General features: G+C 36.3%; 1 protein-coding gene across 2 annotated transcripts; it reads left to right on the top strand.

Moving 5' to 3' along the window:
* The first annotated feature begins 1,168 nt into the window (after window positions 1-1,168).
* Window positions 1,169-21,545, top strand: LOC112524693 (prolyl 4-hydroxylase 1). Of its 2 annotated transcripts, XM_025134638.1 has the most exons (12): window positions 1,171-1,390; window positions 12,172-12,219; window positions 13,397-13,465; window positions 13,787-13,839; window positions 16,013-16,078; window positions 17,360-17,434; window positions 18,401-18,475; window positions 18,664-18,734; window positions 18,831-18,882; window positions 19,006-19,095; window positions 20,242-20,334; window positions 21,221-21,545. In XM_025134638.1, exons 1-12 carry the CDS (start codon window positions 1,327-1,329, stop codon window positions 21,326-21,328), a joined length of 864 nt encoding a protein of 287 aa, XP_024990406.1. In that variant the 5' UTR covers window positions 1,171-1,326; the 3' UTR covers window positions 21,329-21,545. The 2 variants fall into 2 exon arrangements, with proteins under 2 accessions (XP_024990407.1, XP_024990406.1); XM_025134639.1 differs by lacking the exons at window positions 20,242-20,334; window positions 21,221-21,545 and having other exon boundaries at window positions 1,169-1,390; window positions 18,802-18,882.
* The last annotated feature ends 646 nt before the right edge of the window (window positions 21,546-22,191 follow it).

Consider the following 22,191-nt stretch of genomic DNA (forward strand, 5'->3'; position numbering starts at 1 on the left):
AGTTGATCACTTGTTTAAAAGTGTTAAAGTGTGTTGGATTTAGAGATAAACCAACAAGCATACGTCAACTTGAATGATATGGAAGTAGGCTCGAGAGAGTTACTTAGAATCGAGAAGACTCGTTTTCGCTCCATTTAGCTTATAAAAGGAATAGTTTGAGCCAGTGTCGAGACTCCAGCCTTGCATAGAGATATGAAGGCTTGATCTAAGACTGTATGCCATTCTACATCTCTCGAGAGTACCTTAAAAAAGCTATTAGTTGTAAAGATAAGTTATTTATAAAGCATGCTATAGAACCATGTTGTAGCATGATGTCTACTTAAAAAATCGGTTTAATATTTAAAAAAATCCCTATACCCTAAGCTCTCTTTTATTATTTGTTCTCAACAGTAGTGTTAAACCAACTCACCACAAATATTTCTTCGAATTCACCATCTGAAATCATATCTTTATTTAGACTATTAAAACAAACTTTTATTTCTTTTCTCCGTGGACGATATTCGGTATTTTTACCACTTTATTACTTGTAAAAGACGATAGTGGATTGATAAGTGTATACTTGCACTAGTCTCCATTTGCTAACAGTCCGAGAGATTTATTTTATATAATTCTCGTAACAGTAATCCAAAGCATGTATGTAGAGGGGTGAGTTTGTATTAGGACCGGTTTCATGTTTCGAGCCAAGATTGGGGTCTTCTTTGTCGCCAGCCATGGACAAGGGTGGCGGTAGTTTAGGTTTGGTGTTTCTGGGTCAAACCTGGCTCTGATACCAATTTAAATTTAATGGCTCAAAGAGGTTGTATATATTTTCTAATGAACATTACAAAGGAAAGCAATGCTTAAATACAAAACTATGCACGACAAAAAGAAGGAAACTAGCAAAAAATTAGGCTAGACACAAGATAATCAAAGTGATTCATACCGAACTATATGTTACAAAACTACTCTTCTATCTTCTGCATACCGATAAGAGGATTTATTCAATGTTTCACGGTCAAAACCATAAATATTAATCATATGAAATAATCACTTCTTTACTTTTCAAATATTTACCATTTATCAAAATCAACCTTTCCCACTTTCTCACCCTCTCTGTGTATATTTGTTAAACCGAAAGAAAACCTTTTTTGTATCTTGAGTATCAAACTCATAGTGGTACATTTTGTGAAAAACCATGGGCGAGAAAATAGAAGACTGTGTGTCTAAACAATGCGTTTTGAAATGGTAATCAGTGGTCGACTTCAATAAGTAAAGGAGAGCCAGAGGAAAGAGTGCTGGACTTCAACACCAAAACCCCGTCGGACCGGCAAGTCCTTCGGATCCGCCATGGCTTCCGCGATGAGAATCGTTATCGGATTACTTACACTTGTTACTATCGGAATGATTGTCGGTGATTTTCTCATCAATTCCTTTAAAAGCAGCTTAATATGTTTTGTGATCAAAATACTTCTCTATAATTTCTACAATGCTTCGTTAAGTAATCGGTGTTATGCTTAGAAATGTGGCTCATGCATCTTCCTGATATGTTTATATAGTGAAATTTTACGATCTTGTTTCAATTTTATTTGTTGCGATTAAGGGCAAAGAAAACGGACACAAAGGAATTAGCTTTTAATTTTCGAATCAAATTAATTTTTTAACCAAATGATTTTACTCCTGTGATTTTTATAAATCTTCATTTGTTTGTACAATGACTGGGTCATGGTTGATGATTGGCGATTACGTTCCTAGAACTTCTCCAGGAGATGCTCATTCTGTTGCAATGAAATTGCAAAAACCTAGCAATCTTCCACTTGGTGGCGTAGTTCTTTTAACTCCATGATATCTGCTTTTTACCTGCGCATAATCACTTAGACAGACCAATTGATCCCGTCTCAGAAGGCCTCACCCTACCATGTAGGAGTGTTGTGTTAGTTTGCCCTCTCAAAGGTTCAACACTATGTTTATATAGGCGCATTATGTCTCATAGTAGGCCAACAGTTCTCTATTGGTGCCTGGGTCAACCGATCACATACTTCCTCATTTTTTTCCTTCATGCATGAATCAAAGATAGGTAACCATAACAAATATTTATTATTCACAAGGAATTCGTAGCTCAATATTATCATGAGCACTAGTGGTTCACAATGATTTTTGTTCAAGAATTGAAGAATAATCAAGAATGAAATGGCTTTTATTCAAATGGTTCAGCTATATGAAAGAAACAATAGGCTCAAAGTTCAAGTGAATAGAAACTTGCCATAGTTCAAACACGACAAGCGGGTTTAAGTATGGATGCATGGCCCTATTGTCATACGTAAGCATATATGAGTCTGGTGAGATAAAAGCTTTTTAACCCAACTTCTTTCCTTAGATCGTGATTTGGTTTTGTAATTGTTTTAGAGTGTAAATAGCTAGAGTTCTACAAAATCATTTATTTAAGCTATCTACTCATGTTCTAAAAACCAATCTGTTCATCCTGAGCCGGGTGCATATAAAATCAAGTGTTTATTGGACTTGTTTTAAGTATAAAACTCATGGTAGATGAGGTGAGTTAAGTGAAGTGATTAGGAGCTTGGAAGACAAAGAACGCTAAACTCATTGCAGTATCTGAGCTCTATCTTCCTTCTGATTGCTCTCTTAAATTCCAGATGAGAACCCAAGGGCAAGAGTCGCTTGAATTTATACTAAGTGGTATTTCATCAAAATGAGAGGGAGGGAGCTGGCCACCTCTTTATATAATCCTACACACCTCTTACTATGGTTGCACCTGCTGAAATGCCTCCCTTTTGATCACCTTTTCTCTATATTAGCTTGGTTTGTCATTTCTGTTAGACCAAAAGGAATTTTTTTTATTAACCTGGATATTCAACCCGCTATGCGAGCCGACTAATCCCAGGGCGATCACCTGCTTTGCATATAGCCCAAAGTCACCGCATTTGAACCTCTGTGGCCACAAGGGGATTTTTATTCCTCCTTGGATTTGAAGTGCACAGGTCTGATCATTGTTGACTTACTACTGATTCATTGCTATTTTACTACTGATGCACTGCCGGACCTGCAGCTATGACATATAAGCCTTCTATTAGACTTCCATTTTTCATTGCTACTTGCCTCAACTGTGACATATATGTTTAAATTGGTTCTTCAAACTTACACTTTAACACAATATTTAACTTGATCAAACTTGATTCGATGCTTTATTCAAGAAGATAACCTGCTCTATTTATAGATAGAGCTGTACAAGAGAAAAATAAAATAAAACAACATACCAGCTATCTCAACTAAGCACCTATTCCTATGCCTCCTTTTTCTTAGGAGCAGATTACTTATTCCAAGACTACTCATAACAAGACATGAGACGTTTGAAACATTTATCTATGTCTCCTTTTTCCTGGTGAAACTTCTTCCTGAGTTTGAGACGTTTCAGCATGAACTTTTACGGAAGAAGTTTAACCAGGGCTTTCAACATCTTCATTTGTTGCATTGTTTGAGGGGACTTGCTGATGTACAGGACTAGAACTATTACTTTCAATTACCTTGCTAGCTTCTTCCTCTTCTTCAACTATTACCAAGACATCATCCTTTTCTTCGTTTGAAGTCCTTCCCCAATTCCAGCCTTGTTGCTCGTCAAAGATCACGTCTCTGCTAATCACAACTTTTCGAGAGACTGGGTCGTACATTTTATTGGCTTTGGACTCTTCACTAATGCCCAAAAATATGCACTTGTGGCTCTTTTCATCCAACTTTATTCTCACCTGGTTGGGAATATGACCATGGCCAATACACCCAAAATTTTTGAAGTAGTCAACGTTGGGCTTGTTGTTACTCCAACATTCTTGTGGTATTTGGTCTTTTACCGCTGAAGTGGGGCTTCTATTTAGGATGTGTACATCCCACTTAGCTGCTTCACCCCAAAAAATCTTTGGCATGTTTTTCTCACTTAGCAGACATCGAACCATCTCCATAATAGTCCGATTTTTCCTTTCCGCGACACCATTTTGTTGCGGTGTATACGCCGCTGTCAACTGTCTTTTGACACCATTGAGGGCGCAAAATTCAGCAAATTTCTTCGTGTTACATTCTCCTCCTCGATCACTCCTTAAGCAACTTAGTTTTCCCTTGACTTCATTCTCAACCATAGCCTTAAATTTTTTCAAGTGAGCAAACGTTTCGCTTTTCTCAGACAAGAAATAGACCCACGTTTTCCTGCTGAAATCATCAATAAACGTTAGAACATACCTTTTCTCTCCTACTGATTTAGGTGTGATCGGACCACATAAGTCGGTGTGGACTAGTTGAAGAGGTCTAGTTGCTCTCCAATTGGCAACCTTCGGAATTGAAACTCGATGTTGTTTTCCTTTAGCGCAGGCTTCACATACTTCTCTTTTTTTCTTATTGGAGGCAGCCCGTTCACCAGCTGCTTCTTGGATAAGCAATATAAACTTTCTTGGTTCAAGTAACCGTACTTTAGATGCCAAAGCCTTGAAGTTCCTTGCATCAAACTTGTCGTTTGTAGGCACGATGAAGTAGGTACCTCAGCTAATAAAACAAACAGTCTGTTTGAAGTCATATACGTACTCATAATCAATCCCCATTCATCATGAAATATCTTACATGACCCATCCTTGATCAGAATTGATAACCTCCTCTCTTGAAATTGGCCTAAAATGAGAAGGTTTGCAGTCAATTCGGGTACATAGTATATATCGCTTATCACATGGGTTCTTCCTTCTATAATAATCCTTGCGCCCTTTCCACGTACCTGCATCCTTTTGCTATTCCCAAGTTTGACCGAGTGCGAAAATTTACCATCAAAGGTTGCAAACCACTTTTTATCTCCTGTCATATGGTTCGAACAACCTGAGTCTAAGAACCATACATCTTCCCTTTGTGCCTCTTCCTTTTCAACAAATGCCATGAGAAGTAGCTCCTCCTTCTCATCTAACTCAGTGTAGTTAGCACTTCTTTCCCAACTAGGGCATTCGGAAGCAAAATGACCCAGGTTGTGGCATTTGTAACATTCGATCGTAGATCTGTAGTTTCTGCCACGACCACGCCCACCTCTATAGCCACCTCTGTGATTACCTCTGTAACTACCTCTGTATGATCCTCGTCCTCTGCCTTCTCTTTCCTTCTCATCACTTGAAACTTAAGAACTTGCTCTTCTTCGATGCTCCCTTTCATGCGTTGTTCATGAACTAACAGGCTACTTTGTAGTTCATCCAATGTAAGAGTATCCATATTATTGGACTCTTCGATTGAACAAACTACATAGTTGAACTTTAAGGTCGTAGACCTTAAGATTTTTTCGGTCACCGTAGTCTCCAGAACTGTCTCTCCATACGTCTTCATCCTCTTGGCTATTGCAAGGGTTCTAGCGAAATAGCCGTTGACAGTCTCCCCTTCCTTCATGTTCAACATCTCAAACTCCTTTCGTAATGCTTGCAATTGAGCTCTCTTTACCTTTGTTGAGCCTTGGAATTTCTGCCTCATACTGTCCCAAATCTGCTTGCTAGTGTCGATGTCGAGGATTGTATCAAGAATATCCATATCAATAGATTGATATAAGAAATTCTTGAGCTTCAAGTCCTTCAATGTTTCATCGTCTATCACCTTCTGTTCGGCATTCGTTGGGGTCGCTCCTGCAGGTTTACTGATTCCCTTCTCAGTGAGATCCCAATATTCTTTAGACCGAATGAAATTCTCCATTAGTCTAGCCCAATGATCGTAATGCCCTTCGAATTTTGGTATAGCCGGTACCACAAAACCCTTAGCGCTATTACCGTTGTCTCCCATCAACCTCTATCCTTCTCTTGCAGAATTTTCTCACAAACACGACTCTTGTGATGATGGCTCTGATACCAATTGTTTAAATTGGTTCTTCAAACTCACACTTTAACACAATATTTAACTTGATCAAACTTGATTCGATGCTTTATTCAAGAAGATAACCTGCTCTATTTATAGATAGAGCTGTACAAGAGAAAAATAAAATAAAACAACATACCAGCTAKCTCAACTAAGCACCTATTCCTATGCCTCCTTTTTCTTAGGAGCAGATTACTTATTCCAAGACTACTCATAACGACTACTTTGAAACAGTCAAAGATGACTCAACAATATAAGCTTTCTGTTAGGTTTTCATTTGCCTTGCTAACTACATCAGCTATGCCATATAAGCTTTACATTAGACTTTCATTATTACTTGCTAACTACATCTCTTCTCTTATCTTTTCTGTCTTTTCAGCACTTTCCCTTTTTATGTTATTTGACTTTGAGCAATAAATTCCACATATCTCAGCTTTCAGCTTTCTTCTGCTATCCAAAAAGCAGTTCCGATTGTCCGTAAGGATGCTGATATTTAGAAAATGGTTCAAGACTTGCAACATGATCCCAATTGTCCCTCGGGTTACACCGTTAGACAAGGAATACTTTATTATAAAGAATGTTTGGTGATTTCTCATACATCGAATTTTATTGCTACCTTAATCAAAGAATTCCATGAATCAGCTTCGGGAGGGCATTCCGGCTATTATCGAACTTACCGTCGTTTAACACTTAATCTGTATTGGTCGGGAATGATAGTTGCTGTGCAACAATTTGTGAAGTCGTGCGACGTGTGCCAACGTTGCAAATCAAATTCTACCACGCCAGGGGGTCTTTTGCAGCCCTTGGGACATTCCGGTTTAGGAACATCTCTCAATGGATTTTATTTTGGCTTACCTAAGTCTAAAGGTTTTGATGCAATTTTAGTGGTGGTAGATCGTCTTTCGAAATACAACCACTTCATTCTTTTAAAACATCCATATACAACAAGGTCAATAGCCAAGATCTTTGTTCGGGAAGTGGTTCGTCATCATGGGTTCCGAAGTCTACCGTTAGCGACCGTGATCCATTGTTTCTTAGTCAGTTTTGGCAAGAAATTTTCCGTCTATAAGGAACTCAATAACATATGAGTTCCGCGTATCACCCGGAATCTGACGGTCAAACTGAAGTCATCAGTCGCTGTTTGGAAACATATTTGAGATGTTTTGCAATTGATCAACCTCGTTCATGGTCGATATGGATTCCTTGGGCGGAATTTCGGTACAATTCTACCTTTTCATGGATCAACTGGAAAGTCGCCTTTTGAAACGGTTTATGGGCGAAATACACCCTTTGTAATTCAGTTTATTCTAGGGGAGATCCGGGTAGAAGCTGTGAGCCAAGAATTACGGGATCGTGATGAAGCACTAAAACAACTTAAGGTACATTTATCGCATGCCAAGGCGATAATGAAAGAACAAGCAGATTAAAAAAGACGTGAGGTGAGTTTTAATGTTGGCGAATGGGTTTATGTGAAGTTGAAGACTTATCGACAGTTGACTGTGGCTCGTCGCATCCATCGTTACTTTGGGCTATTCAAAATCGTGAATCGAATTGGTCCGGTAGCATATAACTTAGTGTTGCCTGCGTCTTCTAGAGTACATTCGGTTTTTCACGTTTTGTTACTAAAAAAAACAGTGATGTCGGATTCCTTGGAGCAAAACCTTCCACCTGAATTGGAAATCAACTCTTCTGATATGCTGTTAAATCGCGATATATCGCCGATATATCGGATATCGGTCTATGGAAAAATATCGGTGGTGAAATATCGGTCAAAATATTGGTTCCGATAATATTGCCGATATTTACCGATATTTCACCGATATTTGATGGAAAAATCGGTCCAATATACCAATTTTCTATAAGGCAAATGTTTGGGATTTTTTTTATTACATGTTGAGCTTAGTTTTTTGGGCCTCTTTATTTGGTCAACCAGTCAACACATATATTAGGTCTCACGCTTCTTCTCTTCTCGGTTCTTCACAGTTCACGCTTCTTCTCTTCTCGGTTATTTCACAGTTCATGATTATTTCTCTTCTCGGTCTCCTTCATCTTCACGGTCTGGCTTCTTTATTTGGTCAACCAGTCAACGTATTAGATGATGTTGACTTGGATGCCGAACCTATTGCTTGCGATTAGCTCGTTTTTGAACATTTTTCCTATTTTGTTTTGTGAGGCTTGTTTATGTGATGTTTTAATTTTGAAACTATATTTCTAAACTCTAATTAATGCATATGATATGTTTATGGATGCATACATATAATATATATATATATATATATATATATATATAATTCTAAGAAATATTATATTAATTGTTGGGGGCAAAAACTTGCTTGTTGTTGTCTATCGCCAGGAAGAAGTTCAATCCACGGGTAAGAACTTCTTCCGGGCTTGCTGTCCCCAAACAAAAGGCTGGCCAGTCAAGAGCTGGTGTTTATTTTGGACCGATATATCACCGATATAACCGAAATATCGAATATCAATCCTGATCGATATTTTGTATTTTGACCGCAGTAACAGCATAGCTCTTCCGATATGCTGTTTCCATATTCTATTCAAGCAGTACGTACGGTAAATGCTCACAACGAATCAATTGTAAAATGGTTGATTAAGTGGAAGGATCATCCTTTGGAAGAAGCAACATGGGAGGACGCAATGACTATTAAAAGTCAATTTCCAGAAGCAAGCCTTGAGGACAAGACTTCATTGGAAAGGCGGGGTAATGTTACGGGTTTAGTTGGGCTGGATCATAATGTAAATAAACAAGTATTCTAAAAGTTTATTCTAGAAGGGCCAAAAGGGCAGAAAAGGAAAATGGCTAGAAGTCGGTTAGAGGAGAGGGTTTTACCTTTAAATAGGAGGGAGGTAAAACATATTTTGGCAGAGAATGATTTCCTAAGTTTCTATTGGCTCTTGCATTAGTGCGTTGAGAGAGGGAAGATTCGCTGGTTCATTTTTTCTGTTACTGTAATTCCTTTCAATTTCAATCACATACAGCCAATTTCTTCCTTGTCCTTTTTGTTAGTCATCTTAATCTGTTGATTCCCATCATTTCTTCACATGGTTTCTTGACTTCTAGTCTTGAGTACACATATACATTTATGTATACTCTAACAAATAATATTATATATATATATATATATATATATCTCAGTTTAGTACCACTAAAACCTTTTAATTTCACCATAAAAACTCTAATTATCATTAGCCCAACTCTAAGCATTCTTACCACATCAAATCTCAGGATTTATATTATATAAACACGTTCAAGAGCTCCACATATAATATTTACATGGGAGATTACATAATTGAAGTTTATTATGTGTGGACTCCCTGTATAAATAGTATATACATAATAGGCTAGTGGGCTGAGAATAAAATAGATTTACAAGGGAAAGGAAACCCTAGTGTAGAGAATGCATATGTTTTTATGCCTAACACTTCAAAAAAGAAGTGTAGAGTACCACAAACAAGAAATAAGATAGCTATTGCTAGTTGAGATAAATGCATAATGACATGAAGATGGATGGACATAGGGTACATGATCAGAGATGAGATACAAGATGATGCCTAGGCTTGCAGTTGCTATACTGCCTATGAAAGGATTCTTCTCCTCAAGAAAGTAACATCAGGAGAAGCAAAATATTTCCTATGTTAGGATATATCTTCAGTACGTTTTTTGTGGCTTACAATACCTGGCAATGTGCCATGATTTCTATAAACAAGATGAAAATTATGTGCAGAGTAGACAATACATCTTTTCTTATGATGAAGATGAAATAAATAAGATGGCTAATCATTTCCTTTTTACAACAGTAGATTGCTTTTAATTAGTTAGAGAATGAAAAATTATTATTCAATCAGTGGGGAACATGATACTGACTGTGGTAACATATGGATTTTCTTGTGTGGCACAGTACCATTGGTTCAGGGTGCAACACGTGATGATTCATGTAATACTCCAATCATATTCATATCTTAGAAGGTACATCTTCATAAGTACAACAACTTTAAAATAGCAACCATATTAGTTTTTTAAGTCTATGCATAAAAATTATTAAAACAGATAGATCTATGGAACTCTACAAGAGCTGGCAACTAAAGTGAGAAAGTTTAACACCTCCAATTAAATTATGTAGGGCAGGGGATCCTAAAAGTCAGCATGGACTAGTTAAAGGGCCCCTAAACCTTGATTTATGTGTTTATCCGTGTGCCATCACTCACATTGTAGACTAGAAATAGACTTGCAACTGAAATTTCTTCACATGGCCCATAGCATGACAACCCAATCGCTGTTGGGTTCTTTGCACTATCATCACTTAGATATGTGGTAGGATAATGTCTATTTATCCAATGTATTCATGCCTGATTCCATTTGTTCTAGAAATCTTGATTTCTTGAGAATGCATTGTGTAGGAAATAAGGTAAATGAATAATTAATTACCTCTGCTAACCTTACTAATACTAGAAGTTGGTCAGAATTGTTGGCATATATATGTAAGAAATTACAAATATTTGAGTTTGAGTTTGTCTGCTAATTTGAAATAATTAATTATTTGCAGTGGAGGTTGTGCATAAGACGAGTCATGGTCCTCATGGATGTCCTTTTTGTTTCTTGTTTGTTGTGTCATCTTAGGCTTAGGCAATTATGTTCATGTGCAATTCGAGGTTGACCAGCAACTTAGATGATTATGAATATGCATCATTAACATGAAGAAGATCATACTAATGAGAAGGTTGGAAGGTGTGTATCCAGTTGAGCTTGCTCATCGGGTTAAACTTTTGGAGGATATTTGACTCAAAAATGCCTAAACCGAAGTAGAAGTAAATATATGGACTGAATAATAGCAGTCGTTGAGTGTACTAAACACTTGCGTTGAACAAAATTGTGAATAGATTGCATCATCACATCAAAAGATAGAAATGTATAGTGTCTTGATGCGGTTTTTAAAACATGTGGTTTATACATCAACCAGGAACACTATTCAAGCTTATCTACCAACTTCTTCAAGTATGTAGTACCAGAAAATTAGCCCAATTTAAATGTGCTAAAACAGAATAATAGCGGTATGAAATGCCATTGTGGTAGCACAGATGTCAAGCTTTGTCCTTTCCTGTGTGGATGGTGTATAACATCATCGCAACAGTGTGCTGATGTGGAGTAGTACTTGTTGGGGATGGATGGTCAGTCAGATAACTAAACAGTGATTTCCTTTGTAAGAGGTGACACAATAGTCAATCACTGAATCCAACTTTTGTCTTTCAACAAATTGAAAATTTTATTCTCTCCAATTGTACATTCAAACCTTACATATCACTACCCGCTAGCACCTTTCTTTGCTTTATGCTTCACAACAATTGAAAAATACTTGGAATAGCAAAGAAAAAAGATACCATAAAGTGAAAACTGGTAAAGGAAAAGAAAGCTTGTGAATTTGATATATATCTAGTGTGACATATGGAGTATATGACAAAAGTGTAGTGTTGGAGTACATGTATTGATCTTTCATGTCATATAGGCCCGCATTGTACGATTTATCAATCGTCAAAACTTTTATGGACTAGTCTAACCAGTAGAAGGAACAACACAAGTGATGATCCTGGCTTGTGATGTACGAAGAGGTTGTTAGTCGGTACACTTATAGGTCCTCACATAGTCGTGTGACAATCAAAGACAATGATTGGCCTCGTAATCTTAGGCATAACTTCCTATGTTATGCTTACAAGAGATAACCTCATACACTTTACACTCTCAAGTTATAACCTTGTACATTTCAAGGTGACACCTACTTCAACAGTCGAGGCCTTGTTTTGATGCCCTTGGACAAGTCGAAATTTTAGGTGACACGCTCTACCAAAATCATGATCTTCACTTAACACTGTGATGCCAATCTTTCTACATCAGTATACGTCTTCGGCTTCTCATTGCTGTAATTTTCCGATCACTCTCTTGTATGAATTAAATAGTCTGCCAATCTTTTTAGGTGACACGCCCCTATTGATGTAGGCGACAACAACCTATTGAGTCATGCCTGCAGTTGGATGCTACAAAGGGCTGTTGTTAGTAGGTGCATGTGGTGGGGCTAGGATTTTCCAGTTTTGAGAGGCCTGGGAATTGGTAGCGGGTATCTTAAAGTGTATTTATATATGTCAAAGCTAAAATATGTGGAGTACTGAGTACAAGCCGGCCAATGGGGGCCGATACGTACAACCCTAAAAAATATATAACATATGTGTCTTACACACCATGTCTATAATTTCATTTTAGATAATGTATGCCAACAGCTTAGTAATTGTTTTATTATTTTCATTACAATGCAGGATCTTTGCTTCAATTGGCATTTATTCGTAATTTGGAAGATTCATATGGTAAAATACTCTCAACCATATCAGATTTTCAGAATTGGCATGTATCTTTCTTATTGTGATTATTTTTTGCATCTTACATGTATGCACTCATCGACCTGTATGCACTCATCGACCTGGTGTTAGAGCCTTAGACTTCAGTTTCCTGCTTTTCTTCTTCTATCAGTTATCTTTCCTGTACTGCTTTTAAACATCCATTACTAGACCAACTAGATGAACCTTGTAGATTTCAATAAATATTCCGGAACATTCACTACTACTTTGGATATGATATTAGTAAGTGTATGCAACTTGTCGATGTGTTGAAGCCAGTTGAGCACAATGTGTCTAAAGGAGGTGGGGTGGGGCGATATATGTGCTACAAGACAAATAGTTTCTCAACTTTTTAGCTGCTGATATGTAGAAGGTGCAGCTATCAATATCTATCACATGGAGCTCCTGGCTAATATGGTTATATGCCAACTTGTGAGTGTTTGAGCTAGGCCTTATCTTGATTATACAACTATCCAAGATTTTATTTGGTGATGTTTAGCCTGATAGTGAATAAAAAATTAACCTATTAGATACGCAACAATATAAAGTAAATGGCCATGGCACTTTGGTTCTTTTTCTTTTGAAGTATATAATATATATATATATATATATATATATATATATGGCAAATGAAACACACACACATGCCTCACCTTTGGTACTATGTTAGCTTTTTGATGTCAAATGGGAAGCTCAAACGTCTCATGTTTTTGGATCTACTTCTGGATTTTCCGTTCAACTTCAATGATTTTGAGTTGGATCATAATGCTGAAGAGCAAGTTGATTCATGATTTTTGTATTTTTTACCCTTATATATTATCTCTCAGTAAGGAGTTTCTCGTATAAAATTTAAAATAAGCATTCTTGAATCTGCAATTTAGTGACATATGCAAAAGTCGCTTTCATATTCGTCTAAATGATTCCAGCTCGGGTTATGACTAATTGACTATATTTTGCCCTGCTTTTGCCAATATATCAGCTACAAGAAAAAATATTTGGGATGAGCTAAATTAGTAAAAAGCTAAATTAGTAACAACTCATATATTGATGTTCTCTTATTTGTGTGTGGACCTCATCTTTCTGGGTTAGATAAAAGCTATTTGTTCACTTTCCTGGACTTTTGTTTGACAAATATTACTACATGTAGGCACTGGGCTTCCTTCATTTAGAAGAACACTTGGGAGTCAGAATGTTGGTGGGAGTCAATTGTCTACAGGTCGGTATGTTACGTTTATTCTTCATGATGATAAACTTTGACTAGAGTTGATAATATCATGAATGAGAGAAATATTTCAACTTACAATTTTAGAAAAGTTGCAGCTAGCAACAATGTTGACAACATCGCTTGCTCTTAGTGTACTCAAATTTGCCGCTAGTCCTACCAAATTTTGGGGTGGGCTAGGGGATACGGTTCAAGCCTCATAAAAACTTTTCTGTGTGTGTATTTACTGTTATAGCTGACGAAGAAAAAAATGAAGCAAACTTGCATCCATAAGTAATGTTTCTAACTTCATCATTTACCCTCATCTGGTTTCAGTCATATCTGGTTGGGCGAATGACAAAGAAGCTGCACTTCTACGCATTGGATATGTATGTCCTCGACCTTCATCTGGACCCATATGGTTTATCTTAATTGCTAGTTGTCTATTGAAACCTTATGTCAATCCAGAGGTTATAGAATGTTTGAATGCTAGAATAGAAATCATGGAGAAGCATATGCCTCATGTGAAGCTTGATCTTGCTTTTCCAAATTAAAGAGAAACATGCGTTCATCTTGAATCTGTCTTGATCTGTTGCCTCTCTACACACTAGGTATAGATGAATTCCTCACATCATTGTCATTCTATCAGCTAAACATTACTCATCACTTCCAGCTGCCTACTCTTTTTGCACTCATTATTGCCCTCATCAACTTGGCATTTTGATAAAATTCGGTTTTAGCTAATTTGTATGCATACCTGCCCTACTAAAACATGTATTTATGTTTATGCCAAAGCATATAAACACAGTGCGATTGGCAGTTACTGTAATAAGTAGCACGAATTATGCAAAGCTGTATGTGAGGCTTAGGGAAGGGAAAAGGTCGATGCAGAAGCTGAAATATATGGTGGAAAGGATCACTTGGAAGATGATCAAGGGTTTTTTGTCAAGTGAATCATGCAAAGCTCAAATTATCGAAGATAATGAAATAATCCAATAAATTCAAGTAGTGGTTTCTATTTTTCATCTATTTACTTGGTGGGACATAAGAAAATAGTTCATAGTGCAGATGCTTGAAAGGATGAGAAGGAACAATTTAGCGGTGTTCATTGTTTTATATCATGGTTAGTTTATGGTTATCAGTGGAACTAACTTGTCTAAAAGCATGCTAATTTGTATCTTATGTACAATTTGATCTTTGACATTCTTTCTGTTACATCGAGCATCTTTCACTCAAATAAACGTAACTGTAACCACAAGGGTGGTGCCTGATTGGTTTTGTTGGAATATGGCAGATTTTCAGAATTGAGGACGTGATAATCACTGTCCTTAAAAGAATATTAGCCCCCACTATTTTCGCTGGTGGTTTGAGACTAATTTCTTCCCAGGATTCAACCTCAATTAACAGAACTTTATGCAGCGTACATAAAGTTCACATGAACATCAAACGATTGCAATTATGTATGTATTGAAAGTGTATAGGATGATATTATCTATTCATATGCACCCTTATATAGTAATTAAAATGAACCAACATGACTCTTCATGAATCAACACACCTTTTGGAAAGTTAACCACCAAAAAGAAGTTTTCCCTCCAAAAATAACTACCAATAAGTTTTCCCTCCAAAAATAACTACCATTAGCTACCATTTTCCCTCCAAAAATAACCGCCATTAACTAGCATTTTCCCTCCAAAAGCCTCCTAAATGACTTTCAAATATTTGAGTGGAATAGTATTTATTTAACACACTTTCACTTTTCTTACCCACTTATGTGGGATACATAATACAAAATTGTAGATAAAACCCATAAGTTCCAACAGGTTTAAGCTTGGCTCCAAAGGTCAAAAGTACCTGGAGGTCCCATGTTCAAATCCAAGGAGGAATAAAAACCCCCCCTTGTGGCCACGGAGGTTCAAATGCAGTGACTCTGGGCTATCTGCAAAACAGGTGGTCGCCCTGGGATTAGTTGGCTCGCATAGCGGGTTGGATATCCAGGTTAATCAAAAAAATAAAATAAACGTAACTGTTCCCCCCTAAGGCTAAATGAGTGATGTCCTGGAAGACTTTTCTATTAGTTAATCTACACGTTCCTCATAAAATGCTACACTTCCATCATTTGTGAATGACTCAGACTAACAGAAGTCTACTGTAGTTTTTGCCTGATTACTAAAGGGGATTCCTCTTAATTCAACACCAATTTGGTATTTTGTCAACTGTATGTCTGTATCATCACCAAAGAGTGGATTCTAAATTTCTAGCGCATATGCACATGTCCTATTATTTTACACCAAGTTAAAATATAAAGGTATAATAAAAATGTCAGTACTATCTTCAATCCCTGGAAGCCTTCTAAAGATTTCTTCCATTTCCACTTGCCCACTTACGCACACACATGTATTTGCTATTAAGAGCATTATTCTTTTGCAAGTAGATGGAAGCTGTTGGATATGTTTTCTTAGTGATGGTTTTTTCCTTGGTGTATATTATGCATAAAATACATTTCTCTATTTCATATTATTGATATTTTATGTCATTTGTTTTTATTCCTTATTTCTGCAGGTCAAACCTGAAATAGTTAGCTGGTCTCCACGAATCATCGTGTTCCATAACTTTTTAAGCACCGAGGTAAAAAAATATTTTACATTGTTCACCATGTTTCTATGGGTTAACCTTTGCTGAACAAAGTCTTTCAAATCTACATCAACCTTAGAGAGTAGCCTTTTTATATATGTGTCAAAGCTGAGCATGAAATTAAATTAGTTTATCTTCGGTAAATGACCGAAATTTTACCTTGTAGATTTCCCTTTAAAATGTTTAAATCTAAAAGTGAATAAGGTAAATATACCTACAAAAATGGGAATAAACATGACAAATTATGTCAAGGTTTACTTTGCATGATGAGTACCATCTTCCGATGTTTAGCCTCAATTTTGGCTAGGAAACAAGTATAGGAGTCTAACTTCAACAGTTTTTTTGTGAATTTTATGGTGAAAGAACTCCAAAGTTAGAGAACCTGAATGACCATTGCATCTGTTGGGGAGCAACATGATATATATGCATCTATGTTTTATATTTTCCTTTTAGTCTTACTTTAGTGCTCTATAATTTGTCCTGGTGGCTTGTCTTATACTCTATGTTTGCGCTGTGGTCAATACTATTGTCACACTTTTCCAGAATCACTCTTTCCCTGGTATAAGAGGACGATTTTAGATATGAACCCTAGCCCTTCAAAATGGTCGCCTTGATGCCTTGCCATCAATGAATGCTATATCTTGTGAAGCTTATGGCTTGTGCACCACCTCTTTCAACCTCACAGGATGTTGATACATGTGTTATATCCCTGTCTGTCATCACAGAGCTTTGATCTAGTTTGACAAAAGGACGTGGTTGTTTAAGCTTTGCATGGTTGCTGAGTGATTGTGACGCAGGTGTCAAGGTTTTATGATCGATTGATAACAGTTGTCTGAATATCTATATCAAGTGTTTGGTCTCACCACTTTTTATTATTCTGACTAAGTTGTGATTTGCAATCTCTTTGACATTATGTTTTGATGTCCTTTGGAGTTACAAGTCATCTGGGTTATTGCTGGTCACAAGGTAGATATATGAATTTACATCTCCAACACCCAATTGGGTTGGTCTTTGCTTTCATTTACTTTTAGTTGCACTGGGTTTTTTTGCATTAGACAGTATTTGAGTAGGTGGAGCATTGTATCAAAATTTTACTTTTTAAATTAATTTCAATGGTTATTAATAATCCAATAATTCCATTTTGTGATTTATTGGACCTTTTTTTAATTTCAAATTTCTTGCATTGGAAACTAAAAAGTTATTAGTACTTGGATGTTTCAAGGCGGTATAATGCTAGCTTGCTTGTGTATTCCTGAATTTTTATGACCATTGTAGGAATGCGATTATCTTCGAGCAATAGCCAAGCCCCGTCTTCAGATCTCAACAGTCGTGGACGCGAAAACTGGGAAGGTATGTTAAAAGTTGGGATATGGTTTGTTTATGTTTATATTCAAATGATGCTTCCTTTAAGTGAATTAGTTGCTGATTTGAATTTGATAGTTTGTGGGTAGTTTGCAATTATCATCAGGTTGAACTATCTACCTAGGAAGTTTGCTTAATTCAGATTCCAGAGCATTGTTGCTAATACTCATTTTGACTAATTTCACTGTTAATGCTTTGATGGTTAATATTAATGCATCATGTACGTGGCTTCTTTCAAGCATGATCTAAATGCTGAAACTGCAGCCAAGTTGCCATAATAGTCGAGAGTGCATTTTCTCTCCCTGTCAGACTCAACGGTGAACACTTGATCACCATATGAGCTATCACATGTCTAGGTGAACCTGATGTACTCAGTCGCCTAAAATAATATATAGCGTTGGAATGGCTTCTAAGTAACTTCTATGGAGACTATGAATTAGTTCGTTTATCACAAACATTGCCCTATATGCCAACCACTCCTAAGATTTTGCTTAAAAAACAAATAAATGGATGATGGCCCAGTATTATTCCTTCAGTAAGGGCAGGGTATGCAGAACAAGAAGACAATAACTGGAGTTAGATCAAATTATTGTTTAATTTGATCGTTATTTGTAGACAAAGATGAGTGGAAAGAAACCGAAATCTTGTCACATATGTAATTTAGCAAAAAGATAAAAATTGACACAGAATTGTACTGTGCAAAGCGTAGGTGTCTTTGTGCTAAAGTACCACCACGGGTGTACCTTTTGATTGGAACAATGAGGTACTTCTCACAATTGCTAAAGTTGATTTTAATAATATATTAGGGTTCTAAATAAGTTTTAGAATGTGTTAATTCCATTACCGGTTTTAATAAACCAATTGAATTTCTGAAATTGAAATTTTGCACCTGAGTTGCATACAGTAAGGATCAGTTATTCTTTATGCGTCCTACCTGATGGTTTGCTTCAATAGGGAATCAAGAGTAATGTTCGGACTAGCTCAGGCATGTTTTTGAACCATGCAGAGAGGAAATATCCAATGATACAGGTTAGCATGCTCCACTTGGGTTAGAGCTTGTAAGTGGTATGGCTAATTTTTATTGTGTTGGCATTCCTACCTTTCCCCACCAAAGGTGAAGGATACAGTTGGTTTTGTGTGCCACATATAGTCCATATAGCACTTAGCAATTTTAGTACAATTTAACATTACTATATCCTGTTTATTTGCAAAATCAGGCAATTGAAAAACGAATTTCTACATATTCTCAAGTTCCAATCGAAAATGGAGAGCTCATTCAAGTGTTAAGGTGGGTGCTTTGTTTGTTGAGTTTTCAGTTTCGCATTTTATTCACAGGTATACTAATACATTTTCAGTATTAAGGCTAACATCTACAGAAGCACAGGTACGAACCAAATCAGTTTTACAGACCCCATCATGACTACTTCTCTGATACTGTAAGTAAATTACTATAACTATACGTTCTATGCGTGTAATCTGTTATTTAGTCCACTTTCTACCTAAGTAAGTTGTCCTTCCATCCTTTCACATGCTCTATGAGGCGAGTATTTTTCTTGCAGTTCAACTTAAAGCGTGGTGGTCAAAGAGTAGCGACCATGTTGATGTATTTAACTGATAACGTTGTAGGGGGAGAAACTTTTTTCCCTATGGTAAGAGTTGCATTCCTGCCGATGCTTATATGTGTTCTATCTTATCAGTATATACGAAGTGTGTGGTTCTCCTAGATATTGATCATGGATCTCACATGAATTTGACTCATAAGAATATTGGGATATGCTGAAAGCAGCCTTTATTTAATATATCTGCAAATAAAGTTTATTGAAGAATTATATCTGCTTTGCTAGTATAGTTAATAGATAATGTCATAGAAGATAAATATATTAGTAGCTATGCTATTATATGGGTACAAATGGAATATACATCATATTCTAGATACACTATCTTATTGCATTTCTTTTGAGTTACTATTGAATCTAGAGAAAACCATTTAAAGTTTAGAACATCTTGAAAATTAAACATACTGGAGGCTCAATAGTCATTAGAGTCATGCCCTATATTTGCATTATCTCCTAAGGCTCTTACTTTTGACGATAGCACCAAAAAAAGTAGAGAATGTTTCCGTGTAAAATCTGAGTAAGTAAAGGTTGATAATTATAGAATAACATTAGTATAACTTGTTGGAACAAAAATGTTGTATTCAAGTCCCTGTGCTTAAATTGTTTTATAATGCTTTGTAGTGTAGTTTCCTTTTATAGAAGGTTTGTTTAGTTTCCTTTTATAGTAGTGGTATAAATAGTGTGTTGTTAGTTTTGTTAGTTGATTAACATTCTGTCAGATTCGTTCGTATACTCAGATTGAGAGATTAGTGAAGATCAAGAACTTATTGTACTTACACTTTGGAATACAAGCAAGCCGACATATTGAATTCTTCTATGTTCTTGGTCATCTTTGTATGAATTGATTGTTATGACTTGAATCTGGGATCACATAACTTAAAACATATCTAAAACCCTCTGAATGAAGAATGTGAAAACGAAAACACAAGGATAAACTAGAAGGAAAATATTGAAAACCAAGTAGGATAAGGACTTCAAACAAACTAGTATTTGAACTCTTTTAACAGATGCAAACATCTTCTGTTTATATGCTAAATATATGAATTCTGATATCAACATGATACTGGAGATGGGTTAGGCTTTCAGGAAATGAAATGTTGCTTAATTTGATTATTTGGTTTGCTATACTTATGATTCTAATTATGAACATCTGCTTAACTTGTATGAACGAAATGTCAGGCTGGTTCAGATGAATGCAGCTGTGGTGGAAAAATGGTCAAGGGACTTTGCGTTAAACCGAATAAAGGAGATGCCGTGCTTTTCTGGAGCATGGTTTGTTCCCCCACACTCGATCACTTTTGTTTCTTTTAAGTAGCAACTGTTTGATTTATTCTGTGCGATAATTTCTTAATGATTCACGAGATACATCATAGAAAATACGAAAGAGATGCTTTTCTATCACCAGGGGCGTTCCAATCTTTATGGAGGCCCTGCTACATCCAGAACTTTTGATTACATTGCATAAATGAGATAAAAGAGAATATATGTTAAGAACAAAAATGGGCTAAACTTAAAACGATTAACAATCTGAAACTAAACCTAAACCATTAATGATTTGAACCTAAAACTAAACAATTAATGGTTTGAACCTAAATAATTTCGGCTATAGTTTTACACAGGTCGATAAAAGACCCTGATCACATGTAAATTTGGGCCCCAAAATTTCGGGGGCCCTATTCAAAATCTCACATTTTGGGACGACCCTATCTATCACCTATGCCATCGAGTGGAAAAAATTCTGCCCACCATACCATATGTTTTCTATTTACGTTTTTCAAATGAACACACTTTGGTTGGATTCATATTTTGTGTAACATACTTTCAAATTTATTTTAGTACCCTAGATATGACATTTCTAACATTTGAGTACCTAGTTTATATATGAGAATACATGGAAACGAAACGTACTTTGGTTTGATTCCTATTTTGTGTAACGTATGTTGGTGCAACTGTTTGAGATATCCTATCTGAGGTGCCAAAATGAAGGTTTTCAAAGTACGTTACACCAATTAGGAATCAAACCAAGGTATGTTGTCTTTTCATGCGATTTATTATTTTTGCCTTCGTAAAAGGTAGTAATAACAAAAATTTGGAACGTTTTCTAGTCTAGTGGTTGGTGGCCGAGCATCTAATTGACGTATGTGATGAAAACTCGTAGGGACTTGACGGAAAATCAGACCCCGACAGCATTCATGGCGGTTGCGAGGTTCTTTCTGGAGAAAAGTGGTCTGCAACAAAATGGATGAGACAGAAACCTACTTCCTGAAAGGTTATTGCAAATTTATTAAGGTATGTACAAGTATAGCGTCAAATTTCTAACTTAAGAAACTCATATACACAAGTATTGGGGAACCTTGTATCAATTCTATTCTCAAAATTAGATGATATGATTAAGCCAAGTTATATGTCTATTTTTGTAATGGTGGATCTTTGGAACAACTTGTGCACACCTGTTCTAATCCTATGGGCTCTGAAGTTAACAGTTAGACAATTTCCTCGTAGGACATTTGAACCGGTAACCGCTACTAGGTTGTGTTTGGTACGTAGGACTAAATAAGACAGGACAAAACTGATTGTCTCATGTTTGGTGTGATATAAGACAGGACAAAAACTCATTGTTCCATGTTTGTCATGATATGAGATTGGGCCAGGGGTAGACATGACAAAAGGGTTTTTTTTTTTCATTCTACCAAAGTAGTTGGAAACAAGATGAGACAAGAATAAGATAGAACTAAAAAATCATCTATTTTTTTTTTACTGTAATTTGATAGGGAAAATTGGATCAAGATGGTACCAACTTTGGTTTGATTTATATTTTGTGGAACTAACTTTAAAAATTGTCATTTAAGGCTTTGCAACAAGTTTGCTTTTATTTTAGGGTCTTGTTGACATGTTGAGTGGGTAACTGGTCCGGTTAATATGACGTTGCAAATTCTAAACTAAAAAAGTATTAGTTGGATGTTTAGGGTGCCATATCATCGTTAATTTTAAAAAATACAAACTAAACGTCCATAAAAAAAAAATCAAACACTCGATGCTCTAACGCCCACAACGGATATGGACCGAACTGTCTCACGACGTTCTGAACCCAGTTCACGTACATAAACTGTATATTAGCTAAAATACATT

Source organism: Cynara cardunculus, assembly GCF_001531365.2.
Source record: "Cynara cardunculus var. scolymus isolate 2C chromosome LG 13, CcrdV1, whole genome shotgun sequence".
NCBI lineage: Eukaryota > Viridiplantae > Streptophyta > Magnoliopsida > Asterales > Asteraceae > Cynara > Cynara cardunculus.

Bases quoted from the DNA above. Each gene is read 5' to 3' on its own strand.
- LOC112524693 (XM_025134638.1), top strand. From the start codon at position 1,327: ATGGCTTCCGCGATGAGAATCGTTATCGGATTACTTACACTTGTTACT. The intron at 12,220-13,396 runs GTAAAATACTCT...TACTACATGTAG, and splicing joins TAATTTGGAAGATTCATATG to GCACTGGGCTTCCTTCATTT. The intron at 17,435-18,400 runs GTATGTTAAAAG...TTGCTTCAATAG, and splicing joins TGGACGCGAAAACTGGGAAG to GGAATCAAGAGTAATGTTCG.